Raw genomic sequence first — 15,570 nt, 5'->3', positions numbered from 1 at the left:
CGAGCGAAAGCCGCAGGGCAAATATTATTTGATGTGGGCATATGTGTGGGAATAATATAAAAATAGTAAACAATAACTGTGTAATTCTGATGAAATGAAATAATATTATAACGAAATAGTTAAAATTAATTAATTAATTAAATTAAAACATAATATTTCTTTTAATTAACTTTCATACGAACTTAAGAAGTTATTATAATTTGGTAGATCGAACTGCCAATGAAAGATTTCAGTAATTTTTCCATTACATTACGGCTTTAAATACATTTCCTTTTACAGATTAATTTCAGAGCTTAAAGTTTTCCTTTTAATCTTGTTTTTCACATTGAGTCGCTGTATAAGAGGACGGCGTGAATGCTGTGTAATCCTCGAGGGGATCATAATTAAGCCACAATAACTTGTCATATTTAAGCCACGGGCTACTGTTCACTGCGATCCCAGGACAACACTCGCTAACACCCCCGTTCTCCCTTGCAGGTCTCACCGTGGGGCTGCGCAATGTCAACGTTCGCATCCCGTCCGCCGTTAAGCGTGGCGATAATGCGCTCTTAATCTGCAATTATGACATCGAGAACGATACGCTCTACACGGTGAAGTGGTATCGCGGCCGGCGGGAGTTCTACCGCTTCACTCCGAAGGAGAATCCGGCCTGGAAGATATTCACCAAAACGAACGAAATTGACGTTGAGGTGAGTGCAGTCAATGTAGCTAGAACTATAGCTATAAGATATAGCTTATATACTACATAAGTTCAAGTAATGTAAATTCAGCTTAATTCGAAAACAATCTTTTTATAAGCAAATATTTGGATGCAGTATTTTTATTAAGCTTAGTTTAGTTTACGGATACATTAAAACGGGTTATAGAAATATGTATTAACAGTTGAAAATTCAGAACAAATCTTTTATTATATTCTAAAGTAAATTAATTTTTAAAAATATAAAATGTAGTAAATATATTTCAATTATGACTGAAATATTGACATTTGAAAACCACTTTTTTATTTAAATACAAAATACGATTTTTTAGTTTATAAATTAAAAACAACTACTATACTTTGAGTTAATACAATTTATTGTTGAAAAAAAAGCCAAAGTACCAACACTACACAAATGCTGATGCAGATAACCTCATCATCTGATTGAAACTGGGAAGAGATACTACGAGAAAGAGTTGCCAGTGTAAATTGCCTTAAATAACTGTGGGCAACTGAGGCTGCTGTGCACACTTGGTGCTGTTGCTGATGGTATTAACGACATCAGCAGCAGGAGAAGTGTAAACAATCGTCCTGGCTTGACGGGCCTGTGTGTGGCTGTGTTTGTTTTATGCATGTTAAAAAGTTTTAATTAACAATTTTGACTTTTCATTTGCTGCACTCTCATTGTTGACTTTTGCTGACATTTCGATATTAAAAGCGACGTTGCGAAAGGACAAAAACACGCATGAAATAAATTAAATACATATAATGAATGAAAAGTTGCAAGAAGGACGAAGGTTACGCCTATCTTATGTAAGTGCTGGCGTAAAAGGGGTCGTCAATATATATATTGGGTGGATTTTCAATACTCAGTTTAATGATTTGGACATGCTTTTTGTTATATATTTATGTTTTTATTTTATTTATAATTTATTATAGAGCAAGTCAGCCAAGTTTCTTTGTCCAAAATTAAAGAAATAAAGAAAATATGAGGAAGATTAACTTGAGATCTTTCAATTTAGCATACTTTTGGGCTGCAAGTAAAACTCATATTGTGCATATAAACTATTTCACTTTAAACACAAGGACTTAACAACTTTATAAAGAACTTGTGACATTTTAGTAGTAGTAGTAGTTTAATTTATTTTTAATATAAAAAATAATAGTGCTCAAAGGGTATCTATTACTTCAAAGCCTTGACACAAGCCATTTTAATTTTCAGACCACCCAATCAAATGCCAGCCATGTCCTGTTGCGAAATGTCCCCACCTCTATATCCGGAAAGTTTGCCTGCGAAGTGTCCGCCGACGCGCCCACCTTCGACACCTCCATCGTGGCCGCCGACATGGAAGTGGTTGGTAAGTCGCCTCCTGGCTCCCTGCCCACCAATCGGAACTAATCGTAATTGAATTTTGCACTAGAACTGCCCACTCAGCGGCCCATCATCACTGGCATCCATTCGCGGTATCGCCTGGGCGACGTGGTGAACGGCAACTGCTCCTCGGACTATTCCAAGCCGGCGGCCAACCTCACCTGGTGGATCAACGACATCCAGGTGCCACCGAACTATCTGCGGGTCTACGATGTTCAGCGTCACCTGGCCGAGCACCTGGAGTCGGCAGTGTTGGAGATCAACTTCGTTGTGACGGTTCACCATTTCATCAAGGGTCGCTTGAAGGTGAGGTCGCCAGCACTTGAGTCGCCAGCACTTCCATATCCCATTTCGCTTACAGCTGAAGTGTTCGGCACGCATCCACGACATCTACGCCCAGGAAAGCGAGAAGCTGATCGAGGAGGACCGTCCCAGGATTCTGGCCTCGGGGCGATCCCCCGACATGAATATGTATCCCTTCGACCAGCCCGGCGAGGCCGACGAGCACAACGAACTTTTCCTGATTCACTCAAGTGAGTAAGAAGAGCTTTTCCGTTTTTATTTTGCCACCTCTGCTGGAAAAAACCCATTTCTAAAACAAAAATCAATGTTAATATATATGCGAAAACAACAAAATTATTAGGCAAGCTTTAAGCCATGAGAAAGTCCTCTAATTCAGGCACCAATTTGAAGTATTCTTTCCTGTCTTTTACCATTGCCAAAGGTAATCAATAGATATCCCATTTGATTAAGTTCCGGTCATTAGAGGTTGGGTTTTTTCTGTTGCGGCTGCTGTTTAAAAATTAGCCCACAGATAGGCAACGACCACGCCCTAATGAGGGGCGAAGGGAAGGCTATTGACCCAACTGGGCCTGATGGTTTTTGCCAGCCGAACAAATGCACAGGGGATACATTTACACGCACGCCATTACAGTGATAAACTGTGGGGCATTAAATCAAAGTTAACGAAAAAGGACCGAGCACCTTATTAGCCCGATCCCCCACATCCTTGTGTGGCAGCGATTTATTAATGCTCTGCGCTAAGCTGGAAGCAATTAATTCAAAGATTAATTTGGCCGCCGGGTGCCCTTCCCGCAGCAGATTTCAATCTCTCGCCAGGGCTAAACCAATCTTGTTTTGTGTTATTTCAGATGCCGCCGCCGGACTGCGGCCGAGTCCGTTCGACTGGAACCGCACCCTGCTCGTCCTGCTCTGGCCGGCCATCTGGATTCTGGGTCAGTGGGGTAACCTGTTGGCGAGCCAGCGTTCCGGCAGGATGGAGCGGTGATAAGCCGGCCACCGGCAGGAGAGATGGACTTCAGGCGGGACTTGGACGAGTGGAGGAGCCCTGCTCGGGCTCGGCAATTACGGAACCCATATTTAGTGAATCCAATAGCAAATCGACAGTGAAACGGTCCCCAGCATACCGACTATACCTACTCACATATACCTATGCCTATGTTAAGTATCTGTAAGGGCGAGTGCATTTCCGAAATGCGGCGTCCCGCATCAACACTCGGGCGACTCCCTGCGAGGACCTCTCTAACCCTAAGTCAAGTGTAAATAAACATCGAGCCCATTCTCACATGCATACCTATGGGTATACCAGGCACACATATACACCTACTCTTTAAGCAGGATTCTGAATGTTTGCTTTTGTTGGGTTTGTCGAGGATTTATCGTTAAGATTGTGGTTTCTGGGCGGATTAAGTGTTTCGTTCGTCTGAGTCTGTTTGAAAAACTGTACAACTATTTAGCCATAGAGATAACTTTAGTGTTACCCTAAGTTGGGAGTGTGCGTTAGGAGCCTTGATGGAAGCCAAATAAACATTGTTTTATTTCATCACCTGTCCCGAGTGTTTTTATTGGAAGCAACATAAAGAAAAGAAGGTAATTATAACAATAATATCTTGGCAAGTATCTACTGCTGATTTGTATTTCACATTTTGCATTATAAATTTTCTAGGGATTACCCCAAAACAATGGACTATAAAATGTAAGCCCTGCTTTGCCATGATTTTCTTTTTAAGCCAGCAAAGTATGTATCTGAATTCCAGCAGGCCATCAATCTTTATTTGATGCTCTAAATCGCACCATTAAAATTCACTCAATCTAATTACAACAACCTTTTGCGGAAGATTAATTTCGCAAGATTTTCATTGTTCTTGAATTTGTGTCTGCCCGCCGGCGATTTTCCATTACCAGTATTTATAACTCGGTCGACCCCGGCAACCGATTTCGGGTGAAGTGTGAAAAATTGCGGCGTCAGCAGTGCAAATGGATGAGGGGAGGGAGGGGAAGAGCCAGGCAGCTGAAAAACTTGTAATTTACGTGACAAAAACAACCAAGTGCCGGCGACGGAGACAGACATTTGGAGTTGAAATTGGCGAAGTGACACCGAAAACAGCGTCAAATGGTGTGCGGCATTCGGCATAGAGCACTGCCTGTGTGTGGGGGGTGTGTACTAGCTGCTGTTTCACAGACGACTGCATCTGCATTTCCCCTGCTGAGAATCTGCATATGGGGGCGTGGCACAGTTGCAAAAATTTATTGGGTGAGTGTGCGCCCACTCTCTATGCCTGCCTGCACACAGTAATTTTCCATCTACAAAAAGTCAAGAATTAAATTAAGGGGTTAGGCTTAGATACATTTATAATGAATATTTTCCTTTCAATAAGAATTGGGTTTTACCTCCGCATCAATTATATAATATAACATATATCAATCTATAGTTTAAAAAATCGTTCTATTCGATATTCAAAAGTGAGGACAAATAGAATTACGAAGAGACGGTGGCGGATGCAAACCATTTCTTTCCATTTTGGGTCTGAGCTTGGGCACCGCGCCGTATTGCCTTGCCAGCCAGCCAGGCCAATTGCTTGAAAATGACTTTTGGCAGACGCCAAAAAGCTGGCTGCAGGAACTGCTTAATGGACAATCGAAAACGCATTCAACTGGCAATTTGGGTTTTGCTCCCGTGGCAAATTGATTTCCGTTTGCGGTCGCTTGGCATCGCCAACTTGCCACTGATGACAGAAGCCGTTGCTGCCGACAGTCGCCAGCAGGCAGCCAGGTGCTGCTCTCATTAAAACTGCACTGCGACTCGGAGAAAATTGGCAGTGGCCTGTGTGGGAAGAGGGGTATGTGGTGGTGGGTGTGGGTGTGGCAGCTGCGAGGGGTCCAACCACTTGCAGTTGTCAAAAGCAGTCCTCCTTGCACGGCTCGCATCGTAAGCTTTTTGCCGTCCTGGTTTTGACTTGCATGGAACAAACAAACATTTGTTAATTACTTTTCCGGGTGGAGCCACAGAGTGTGGAAATCGGATTCAATTTCCACTTCTTCTCGCCGAGCATTCTTCTCCGCGAGACATTTTTCTGGCACCCAGGCTGTCCATTGTTGTGGACGCTCTGGAATTGAAATAAAGCAATTTTAACTTTGACAATTGCGGCACAAAAACAGTCGCGTTAAACACAAAAATAAACTAATTGAAAGCGAAAAAGTTACTCCAATAAGCCCTTTGAAAAATGCTTAAATAAAGGATATGTTTTACAGATTAAAATTCGCATCTCTAATATTTAATATTTTTTTTTTCTCTGCAGCCATACATTCAATAGCTTTTTATAATTTATTTATCCCCCTAAAAATATGCAACCCAAATATATCACTGTGATCCCTAAGTTATGTCTCAATAATAATAATAAAAAAATACGCAAAAAAATATGATCATTCTAATTTTCAGGGTAACGTAGAAAAGAAAGTCTACAACTTAAGTTAAATTTGCATATACATTAAATTAATTTTGTTTAAATAGGTTGTTATTGTAAATTAATATATATTTCTTTAATGATGAAGGCACTAGAAAAGAAAATATTTTAATTCAAGTGCATCTGGCAAAGCTTTTATTTACAAAAAGACAGAGCAAACAAGAGGATTACAAGTTTGTGTTCAAATCAGTTCGATAAATAGACCCAAATTCGCTGTAGCTGGTGCAGTAATTGACCGATCTCCTGGGAGAATGTGCTGCAGTATCCGGACAATCGTGTGTCTACTCCTCGGGATTCACTGGGCGAGTGCCCGACGGGGTTTCGGACCCGGGGAGCAGGACTGGGGTTACGTGGACGTCCGCGAGGGAGCGCATATGTTCTACTGGCTCTACTACACCACAGCCAACGTGAGCACCTACACGGACCGTCCTCTAGTCCTCTGGCTGCAGGGCGGACCCGGAGGCGCCTCCTCCGCCTTGGGCAACTTCCGAGAGCTGGGACCCTTGGACTTCAAGGGTCAACCACGAGAAGGGAACTGGGTGCGGCACGTGAACCTTCTCTTCATAGATAATCCTCTAGGGGCAGGCTTCAGCTACGTGGATAACTCCAGCTTGCTGGTGACCAACAACGAGGAGCTTGTGGACGACCTGATGGCCTTCATGATGCACTTTTACAAGCGACACAGCGAGTTCAAGGAGGTTCCTCTGCACATCTTCTCGGAGAGCTACGGCGGCAAGATGGCACCTGCGTTGGCCATCCGCCTGGATAAGGCCATGAGCTTGGGGGAGTTGGGAGCTTTGGGAACCTTGAAGTCCGTCACCTTGGGCAATCCCTGGATATCCACCCGCCACGTCTGCAAGGAGTACTCTCGGTATTTGTTCGTGAACGGGCTGATCGACGAGGACGGAGTGGCACAGGTAGACGCGAGTGTGAAACGAATCTTCGAGGCTCTGGATGATAATGAATTCGAAAAGGCCACAGACGCATACTTTTCTTGGTTCAAACTCATGCAGGAGCTCACCGGCGAGGTATTCTCGTACAATACACAGACCCATGTTGATTCGTCCGAGGACCGCAGCTACGGCTACGGGGAAGACATCAGGCAATTTATGGAGGACACCGTGGGCAAGGCTTTGCAAATCAACGGCAGTGTATTTGGAGCACAAGCTTACCTGGCGCACGACAACCTTTATGCGGACACTTCAATAGCGACTATTGATGACAGTGAGTACTTCTCCTCATTTTAAAACCAGTTTCTTTATTCTGGATGTTTGAAATTAAAATTCAATGCACAAAGCAGAAACCGTTGCCCCATTAATAAAACTATAATTCCATAATAACATTTGCAAAATTAATGAGAAGCCCGATAATTATCTATCTTTTAGATTTATTTTCAATTTTTTATCCAGCGACTAGGGTTATATAAACCACATCATTTAATTGAAGATTTTATCCATTATTTTCTTATGTGTGTTTGGACGCCACCTTGTTCTAGTTCCCCTGCTGCTTAACGAGACCTCCATCAAGGTCAATCTGTATTCCGGCCAGCTGGATATTATAGTGCCGACTGCAGCCACCTTGGCCTTGATCCAGGACTGGGTCTGGGTAAATAAGTCGCAGTACCTCCAGGCTAATCGTACTCCCATCGTGATCGAGGGCAGACTGCAGGGCTACGAGAAAGTCGGCGGCAAGTTCGGGATGTACTGGATCAACCGATCGGGTCACATGGCGCCGGAAGACAACCCGACGGCCATGGAGTACGTCCTGAAAGTAGTCACACAGTACGACAACGATGTATTGAAATAAAACGAACTAAAGATATCCCAAATCGATCTTATTTGTATTCCAAATTGCAAGAACAAAATAAGTTAAGTAAGTAATTAGATACAACTTTAAACTGTACGCCAAGATATGCTGAGAAAAAATAAATTCAAAATTCTGTTTGATTCAGATCGCTGCTAAGAATTGTTTATATCTTGGGATGCCATAAATTGGCATCGAGTAAACAAAAGAGAATTGTTTGCCAAACTTGCCCTGGGGTAGTGGTGGTCACTTGGATAAAATAAACAAGTGGCAAGTAAAAGTCAAGTGGCTCGACCACGATATACCCGAAACATTGAATTTAATCATTTGAATGGTTTTTGAAAAAAAGGTTAAGTTCATAATTGACTTTTAACAATTATTAAATTTTGTACTTAAACGAAATTGTGTTAATTATACAAGTGTAAAGGCTTTCCCTTTTTAAGATTTTTGGTAGGAATCATTCTCTTTATATACAACATATCTGGCTTATGCCTTATTAGTACTGTAATATTAAATTATAATTATTTATTTTCATTTATCATAGTTGTTTTACGTGACTAAAACTACCTTTCAGAATTTATGTCCGAATTTTACAGGGTGTTTCTCCGAATGCAGGGGTCAAGCACCAAACAACTTTCCTACATATGTATACCTCTCAGCAGAAACAAAGAACATCAAATTTTCATGGTCAAATCTCGACCATTCGAACGCGAAATGGTGTCCGATCCAGACCAATAAATAGACGAAATTCCAAGTGCGAAGACTCCAGTAATTGGCGGACACACCTTTGAGAATGTGGTTCGGTTTCCTGGCTATTGTGAGTCTCTTCTTAGGGGTGCCCTGGACGAGTGCTCGACGGGGCTTCGGACCCGGGGAGCAGGACTGGGGCTACGTGGACGTCCGTGAGGGAGCGCATATGTTCTACTGGCTCTACTACACCACAGCCAACGTGAGCACCTACACGGACCGTCCTCTAGTCCTCTGGCTGCAGGGCGGGCCAGGAGGCGCCTCCTCCGCTCTGGGCAACTTCCTGGAGCTGGGACCAGTGGATGTGAAGGGTGAACCTCGCGAAGGCAATTGGGTCCAGCACGTGAACCTTCTCTTCTTGGACAGTCCTGTTGGCGCGGGCTTCAGCTACGTGGACAACTCCAGCCTGCTGGTGACCAACAACGAGGAGCTGACGGACGACCTGATGACCTTCATGATGCACTTCTACAAGCGACACAGCGAGTTCAAAAAGGTTCCTCTGCACATCTTCTCGGAGAGCTACGGCGGCAAGATGGCACCTGCGTTGGCCATTCGCTTGGATAAGGCCATGAGTCTAGGTGAGTTGGCAGCGCCAGGAATACTGAGATCGGTCACCATGGGCAACCCCTGGATATCGACCCGACACATTTGCCGGGAACACTCCAAGTACCTGTTCGTGAACGGGCTGATCGACGAGGACGGAGTGGCGCAGATTGATGCTCAGGAGGAACGCATTCTCAGCGCTCTCAAGATGCATGAGTTCGAGAAGGCCACGGATGAGTATCTGCAGTGGTTCGGTCTTATGCAGAACCTCACCGGGGAGGTCTTCATGTACAACACGCAGACCCACGTGGACCCGTCCGAGGACCGCACCTACGGCTATGGGGATGACCTGGTCCAATTCATGCAGGAGGATGTGGGTGAGGCTCTGCAGATTAACGGCAGTATCTTCGCAGCGCAGGTCATAGAGGTCTTCGGCGCCTTGCACGGGGATCGCCTGCAATCGGATATGATTACGAGTAAGCGGTTCTGCTGGCTTAAAAAAACAAATTAGTTATTCAGAAGGGTGTGGTTAATTATATTTATTTTTATCACTTTAGTTCCACGATTGCTGAACGAGACCTCCGTGACGGTAAATATTTATTCCGGGCAGCTGGATGCCCTGGTTCCCACCTCAGCCACCTTGGCTTTGATCAAAGACTGGGTCTGGGCAAATAAGAGCGAGTACCTCCAGGCTAATCGTACTCCCATCGTGATCGAGGGCAGATTGCAGGGCTACGAGAAAGTCGGCGGCAAGTTCGGGATGTACTGGATCAACCGATCGGGTCACCTGGCGCCCGGAGACAACCCGACGGCCATGCAGTATGTCTTGAGAGCCGTCACGCAGTATCAAAGCGATTCCTCCGAGTAATGTGTTAAACGTGTGTTAGTATTTTTTAAGCTGCTCGAATAAACCAAAGTTGTTAGTTGAATTTCACGTCTTGAGGCGGATCCAAATGCACCGCCAGATGCCCACGTAAAGTTATTTTTGTTGTTTTGCTAATGACCAGCCGAGTGTAAACACGCGGAGTGGGTTCCGGCCTCCTAAATAGCACATAGGGTCAATGTTTATATTTTGGAAGTGAATATATACGTTCGATTTCGCTTAGGGGTACACATATCGGCCCCAGACACTGCGACTTATCCTCAAGTTTTCCCAAGAAGCTTTTTCATTGGGGATGTGAAAGGTGTGTACTGAAATACCCTGTACTTGGTAATGAATGAGAACATTTTTGGTTTAGGATGCTATTTCTGTCAGCTCATTAAGGAAGGAAGAAAGCCATTAAATATTCTAGTTCTTACTAAAAGTGAGAACTGAGGGTAATCTCCGTTTCGCCCACCGACCATTGTTTGGTTCTGCTATTGTTTATCAGAACTCTGATTGTTTACCAATTTATAATTAGCCACCGGCCAAAAGCTTGCCAGATCAGTGCGTATTTGCCGCTGAAACAGGCAAAATTCGCGTTTAGTTCCACATTCCCCTTGAGAGAACTTTGATCGGCGAAATGCAGCTAACCCAGAATGAGAAGAAATTTTGGCTAGTAGGCCTGGTCATCCACATAACGTTGATATCGGTGCAAGGTGGGTACGTCTTGAGGGAATAAAAGCCAACAAGGGATGTCTTGCGATGTGGTAAAATAATTCCCTGAAAACTCTTGTTTTAGGGCGCGTCGGCATGGGACCAGGTGACCAGGACTGGGACTATGTGGAGGTACGCAAGGGCGCCCACCTCTTCTACTGGCTTTTCCACACTACGGCCAACGTGAAAAGCTTCACGGAGCGACCCCTTGTGATCTGGCTGCAGGGCGGGCCTGGAGTGGCATCCACGGGCACCGGCTGCTTCGAGCAGCTGGGCCCCATCGACATTGAAGGCCGGATCCGGGAAAGCAGCTGGGTGCAGCACATGAACGTGCTCTTCGTGGACAGCCCCGTGGGCACGGGCTTCGCCTACGTGGAGGATCACGGGCAGTATGCCAGCACCAACCGGCAGATAGCCCTCGATCTGGTCACGCTGGTAGAGAGCTTTCTGCAGAAGCACCCGCTCTTCCGTCGCGTGCCCCTGCACATCTTCTCGGAGAGCTACGGCGGCAAGATGGCGCCGGAATTCGCGCTAGAGCTGCATCTGGCCAAGCAGAGAGGACGCGTGGACTGTCGTCTGCAGTCTGTGGTGGTGGGCAATCCCTGGACCTCGCCCTTGGACAGCATTCTTGCTTATGCTCCTTACATGCTCCAGATGGGCATTGTGGACGGCGACGGCTACCGTCGAGTGTCGCAGCTGGCCGGCGAGTTGGCCGCTTTAGTGTACCGCGAGCAGTGGCAAAGTGTCCTTGCGAAGGTCGGCGATATCCAGGAGGAGATCGCCACCATGACTGGCGGAGTATTCATCTACAACACGCAGCGGCGGGTTCATCAGGACGAAATCTACCGCTACGGCGAGGACCCGCAGATGAGCAACTTCCTGCGAACGAACGTCACGCGGGTGCTGGGTCTCGGGAAGATGCCTGTTTGGATGGAGCAGAATGCCACGGTCTTTATGCGACTCAGCGAGGAAATCTTCAAGCCAGCCACCAAAATTGGTAATCATGGCTTCCTATTTCTTGCAATATTTAAGTTGACTTAATGGTAATGTCATTTTTAGTTACCAGACTTCTGGACGAAACTCCGATCCGGGTGGGCTTCTTTTCAGGAATACTGGACTTACTCTGCGCCACTCCCGGCACCGTCAGCTGGATCGGACGGTTAAAGTGGCAAAACAGGCGGGAATACCTGGAGGCGCCCCGCACTCCCTTCCGCATCCGGGGAGTACTCGAGGGATACGAGAAGCACGGCGGGCGTCTCAGCATGTTTTGGGTCTTCCGGGCAGGACACCTGGTGCAGCAGGACAACCCAGCGGCCATGGAGTACATCTTGAAATACTTTACGACCTTTTAGTGGTCCGTTTCGGAAATAAACAAAAGTTTTTATAAAGAATAGCTAAAGATTTTAATAAGAAATGTCCATTTAGCTTGGATTCTTATACTGAAAATGTGTTTGCCAAACGGATTTTATAATTTCCTAATTGTCTACTCTTAGGTTTGCTTGAAATTAGAGCAAGAGACCCACACAGCCACTGGGAAAGTGGTTAAAGTTTCGGGAGTAAGAGAATCTCAATACACTTGGTAATTAAATGCCATAATTCTCGAGTCAAGGCCGCAAGCCGTGCCCACATGAGCCACCCACCCAGCCAGGCAACAACAATTTTCTAACAATTTACTCAAAATTAACTGAATTTCGGTTGCCCGTCCTCCCTGGCCCAGAACTTTCTGGCTGGGATGCGGTTGGCCGCATCACACGGACAGACATTCGTCTGGCTCAGGCAGCCCCATTGTTGGAGCGCTTTACAGGTGCACCGCATCAATTTATTTTCCACACAAAAGCCTATTAAAAGTCTTACACACTTGGGCATTGATGAGTGGCTGGGGAACTTCCAGCTCGAGTCTCGGTAAATGTTTGCCAAATGAAACCACTTAACCTTTTTTTTCTCCCGCCGCCGAAAGAAAAATGAGCAGAGGGGCGGCGAGGGCAGAGTTGGAGTTGGAAAAATGCTGTGCTGCGGCGACCGGGACCGCAGCAAAACAAATTAATTAAAAACTTAAAAGTTTGTCTGGGCCAACATCCCAATTGGCTGGAAAGCGAAAAGGCCCAGGAAGATAATTTCTGCAAAGACGCCCTTTTCCAAGGCTCATTTGTAGACGCCACAAAAATTGGCCAATGAATTCTATATTTTTTCACCTGAAAACAGACTCTACTTAAAGGTAAATGGTGGGTGCATAGGGTTCTTGGCAGAGAGTTGCTTTTTAGAATTGATATCTGGGAATCAATAGTAATCTCTACCCAAAATTCATGACCACAAAAAGCACATTAGCCTGCCATATTTATGCCTGCTAATTTGTGTAACCTATTTTGATGTAGATCCAATTTGACAATTGATTTTGGCGGCACAGCTCCTTACATATTTAATTTTTGGCCATACTTCCGCCGTCTGCCACGTATTTTTGTCATCAACAACTAATTAGGAAATACTTACGGGCGGGAACAGCAATCGAAGCCGCCGAGCCGCCAGTGGCGAAGAGATAGATGGTAATTGGAGTAGATGGCTCAGTGCTCGCGTTCCACACGAACCGCGCCGCGTCACGTCAGAGCCCGAGTAATTTTCACACAAGTTAACGCCACATATCGTGCATATTAATTATAGGCAAATCTAATTTGCCATCCCGCAGCAATTCGGATCCCGGATTCCGCATACTGGTGCCAGTCGCAGTCCCAGTCCCAGTCCGTGGTCACGTAGGAAGGCCGGGGAGCCAGGAACCCCGAGCCGCTCTGCACGTATGTCGAGGGCTCAGGACAGGTTAAGTCGTGGGCTGGGCCAAGTGTGGCTGCCACGTCTCTGGATCGGGGGAAGCTATTGTAGCCATGTCAAATATTTATAGGTAAGCACGCCAAGATTTACCACGCAGCTCACAAATTGCCCGTGTATGTATGCTGGGTCTTCCTTGGCCCGGCCAGAAGTAAAATAAATTAAATGCCTGCTGAAAACAAAGGAAAATTCCTCGTATGAAAAATGCCTGCTTGTAGAGTGCGGTTGCAGGACTAGGGGGAAGCCAGGAGGCAAGTGCAGGGTCGAAATTAAAGAAGGCAAAGGTGAATAAATGGTTGCTAATTAGTAAGCAGTCAAGTGCAGATGTTGCCACTCGGTCGGGCTCTGGGGAAGGATCAAAATCAAAATAAGAAGCTGTCCAAGAACTAATTCGCTTTCTTCGGCAAAGGTTCTTTCCAAGTTCGACTTTTTTTTATAATTAACCAATTAACTATTGAGAAGCATAGGTCTTATACAATCTATACAGATATGAATCACTTTGAATTTATCCAGCACGGCCTGTGTAGTTATGAGCTTCTGAACAATGGTACACTGGAAATATAAAAGCCGTGCAGTTACACTTGATGCCGTTCTCTTCAAGTACCATGCCCAGTTTCTTAAAAAAGCGTTCCCGTCTTCCCGGCTGCTGTAAAATATCCTTGATCCCCAGGTTTGACTCATGCCAGATCGCCCACCCTCTCATGCTCCTGATGACAGTGTTGCAAAAACTTTCCTTAACTTTTTTTTCTCGATCTCTTATATTTTGGAGGCACTCTTCACGTTTTTCTGAGGAAAAGGGAAATATATATATATATATGTATATATCTGTGAGAGTATTTAGAAGACTAGAAACTAGATCAACTCAGTAGTGAATACTCACGCGACCCAGAGTGCAATTGTAACTCCTTGAGATATTTACACCGCTGAAAGGCCTGGTACTCGGTGGCAATGTCGTACAGTCGCGGATCGTTTTTTGCGTTCTCGACAACCACATCTATTTTATCGGTATAATGAGCACACAGACAGAAGTCGGGCCCAGCATAGGGAATACGTGTATGGGAACAACACTCCCGGAACTGCCTGCGGTTCTCCTCCTGCCTAGCCATCTGCTTGTGCACCATCGATGCCATTTGACCGTTGTAGAATCGGAACGCCATAACGGTTAGAATATGATCAGTTTTCGACGTGCCGAAGGACTCTTGCACCGAGACGATTCCTGGCAGACATTCGGTTCGCTTCAGGTGGTGCAGGTTCTGGATGAGGCAGTAAATCAGCTCCTCGATGGCAATGGTCTGAACTCGGGTCAGGCGTTGCATGTCGTGGACATGCCGCCTCTCGTACCAGCCACGAAAGAGAGCCTGAATGCGGGTGGCCATCAGGTTGAGGTGATCGAGGTACGCCTCCTGTAGCCGCCGCTCGAACAGGTGCCACAGCTGGCGCCGCAGCCGGAAGCCGCGCCACAAGCGCTGGATGGCAATAGCCGCTCGCCAGCGCTGATCGCGCAGCTTCCGTTCGCGGTGGCCGCGCCAAAGGGACTGGATGCGGCGGGCAGCAATAAACATCTTGTAGTCGATGATGTAAGCCATGCTCCTGGAGAAAGGTGGGTTCCTTTGTTAGGATAGGATATTTGCTCGGCAGAAGACATGGTTTCCTGACGTATTCCTGAATACGGTTCCCTCACCTGGTTTGCTGCACCTCTAAGTTCCACTCGATGCATTCCTCCGCCTCCTCCTCCTCCTCCCCCACGCCAACGCCCTCAAAGCTGTGAGTTCAGCGGCTATGATTTCATCATACAAGTGGTAAGGGTTCAACTTACTCCGATTCAAATATTTCTATTGACATAATGGAAGGTTATGCTATATTTTGTTTCGTTTTTGTCTTTAAAAAAGAGTCTTCTGGTGTCTGTGTTGCAGCAACAATTAAAACGAACTGGTATACCTATATGTTTATGTTTATTTATGTGTAGTTGTGGACAAGCTTTCCTGGAGAGTTGTGGAGTATGATTAATTTTAAACATGAATCTTTAAAACTGTCAGAAAAATCAATGCACATAAAGTATCATAAAGTATTGTTCCCATCACATTTTATAGAGTACAAAAATGCAGAACACAAATCGAGGGAAAGATGTTCTAAGGGAGCTACTGTTTGGCAATCAGTAAGTTGATTTGCCCCATCCAGGTCTTAATAAAAATGGTCTGATATAATTTGGCAACATATTTGCATACTTTGCGTTTGCTTCTAGAAGGTTGAA

General features: G+C 45.5%; 5 protein-coding genes across 8 annotated transcripts in view; 4 read left to right on the top strand and 1 right to left on the bottom strand.

Annotated features, from left to right (window-relative positions):
- beat-Ib (beaten path Ib) overlaps positions 1-3,915 on the top strand; it is a 54,012-nt gene extending 50,097 nt beyond the window's left edge. For all 3 annotated transcript variants that reach the window (XM_017168568.3, XM_070283188.1, XM_041775811.2), the window contains 5 exons: positions 478-689; positions 1,920-2,055; positions 2,119-2,375; positions 2,431-2,602; positions 3,221-3,915. In XM_017168568.3, coding sequence (XP_017024057.1) covers positions 478-689; positions 1,920-2,055; positions 2,119-2,375; positions 2,431-2,602; positions 3,221-3,357 — 914 coding nt within the window. In that variant the 3' untranslated portion in view covers positions 3,358-3,915. The remainder of the gene's footprint in view (positions 1-477; positions 690-1,919; positions 2,056-2,118; positions 2,376-2,430; positions 2,603-3,220) is intronic.
- Positions 3,916-6,072: 2,157 nt separating this feature from the next.
- Positions 6,073-7,687, top strand: LOC108075807 (retinoid-inducible serine carboxypeptidase-like). Its single transcript, XM_017168379.3, has 2 exons — positions 6,073-7,057; positions 7,329-7,687. Exons 1-2 carry the CDS (start codon positions 6,085-6,087, stop codon positions 7,637-7,639), a joined length of 1,284 nt encoding a protein of 427 aa, XP_017023868.1. The 5' UTR covers positions 6,073-6,084; the 3' UTR covers positions 7,640-7,687.
- A 578-nt stretch (positions 7,688-8,265) lies between these two features.
- On the top strand, positions 8,266-9,855 carry LOC108075788 (retinoid-inducible serine carboxypeptidase). Its single transcript, XM_017168353.3, has 2 exons — positions 8,266-9,402; positions 9,484-9,855. Exons 1-2 carry the CDS (start codon positions 8,430-8,432, stop codon positions 9,792-9,794), a joined length of 1,284 nt encoding a protein of 427 aa, XP_017023842.1. The 5' UTR covers positions 8,266-8,429; the 3' UTR covers positions 9,795-9,855.
- Positions 9,856-9,873: 18 nt separating this feature from the next.
- Positions 9,874-11,893, top strand: LOC108075789 (retinoid-inducible serine carboxypeptidase). The gene is made up of 4 exons (XM_017168355.3): positions 9,874-10,110; positions 10,165-10,504; positions 10,588-11,499; positions 11,562-11,893. Exons 2-4 carry the CDS (start codon positions 10,429-10,431, stop codon positions 11,852-11,854), a joined length of 1,281 nt encoding a protein of 426 aa, XP_017023844.1. The 5' UTR covers positions 9,874-10,110; positions 10,165-10,428; the 3' UTR covers positions 11,855-11,893.
- Positions 11,894-13,729: 1,836 nt separating this feature from the next.
- Positions 13,730-15,342, bottom strand: LOC108075812 (uncharacterized). Of its 2 annotated transcripts, none has more exons than XM_017168384.3 (4): positions 15,136-15,342; positions 15,001-15,081; positions 14,200-14,927; positions 13,730-14,105 (listed from the first exon to the last, which is right to left on the bottom strand). In XM_017168384.3, the coding sequence occupies exons 1-4, from the start codon at positions 15,159-15,161 to the stop codon at positions 13,825-13,827; spliced, it is 1,116 nt and encodes a 371-aa protein (XP_017023873.2). In that variant the 5' UTR covers positions 15,162-15,342; the 3' UTR covers positions 13,730-13,824. The 2 variants fall into 2 exon arrangements, with proteins under 2 accessions (XP_017023873.2, XP_017023874.2); XM_017168385.3 differs by having other exon boundaries at positions 14,200-14,909.
- Between the last annotated feature and the right edge of the window lie 228 nt (positions 15,343-15,570).

Source organism: Drosophila kikkawai, chromosome 2L, assembly GCF_030179895.1.
Source record: "Drosophila kikkawai strain 14028-0561.14 chromosome 2L, DkikHiC1v2, whole genome shotgun sequence".
Classification (NCBI taxonomy): Eukaryota; Metazoa; Arthropoda; class Insecta; order Diptera; family Drosophilidae; genus Drosophila; species Drosophila kikkawai.
Note: the sequence above shows the minus strand (reverse complement) of the source record. Positions and strands in the feature narration are given on the sequence as shown.

What these genes read in the sequence shown, in the direction of transcription:
- LOC108075789 (XM_017168355.3), top strand. Translation starts at nt 10,429, where the DNA reads ATGCAGCTAACCCAGAATGAGAAGAAATTTTGGCTAGTAGGCCTGGTC. An exon ending in AACGTTGATATCGGTGCAAG is followed by an intron (nt 10,505 to 10,587) that starts GTGGGTACGTCT and finishes CTCTTGTTTTAG; the next exon opens with GGCGCGTCGGCATGGGACCA. An exon ending in CAAGCCAGCCACCAAAATTG is followed by an intron (nt 11,500 to 11,561) that starts GTAATCATGGCT and finishes TGTCATTTTTAG; the next exon opens with TTACCAGACTTCTGGACGAA.
- LOC108075788 (XM_017168353.3), top strand. Translation starts at nt 8,430, where the DNA reads ATGTGGTTCGGTTTCCTGGCTATTGTGAGTCTCTTCTTAGGGGTGCCC. An exon ending in GCAATCGGATATGATTACGA is followed by an intron (nt 9,403 to 9,483) that starts GTAAGCGGTTCT and finishes TTATCACTTTAG; the next exon opens with TTCCACGATTGCTGAACGAG.
- LOC108075807 (XM_017168379.3), top strand. Translation starts at nt 6,085, where the DNA reads ATGTGCTGCAGTATCCGGACAATCGTGTGTCTACTCCTCGGGATTCAC. An exon ending in AATAGCGACTATTGATGACA is followed by an intron (nt 7,058 to 7,328) that starts GTGAGTACTTCT and finishes ACCTTGTTCTAG; the next exon opens with TTCCCCTGCTGCTTAACGAG.
- LOC108075812 (XM_017168384.3), bottom strand. Translation starts at nt 15,161, where the DNA reads ATGTCAATAGAAATATTTGAATCGGA. An exon ending in TTAGAGGTGCAGCAAACCAG is followed by an intron (nt 14,928 to 15,000) that starts GTGAGGGAACCG and finishes ATCCTAACAAAG; the next exon opens with GAACCCACCTTTCTCCAGGA. An exon ending in ACAATTGCACTCTGGGTCGC is followed by an intron (nt 14,106 to 14,199) that starts GTGAGTATTCAC and finishes CCTTTTCCTCAG; the next exon opens with AAAAACGTGAAGAGTGCCTC.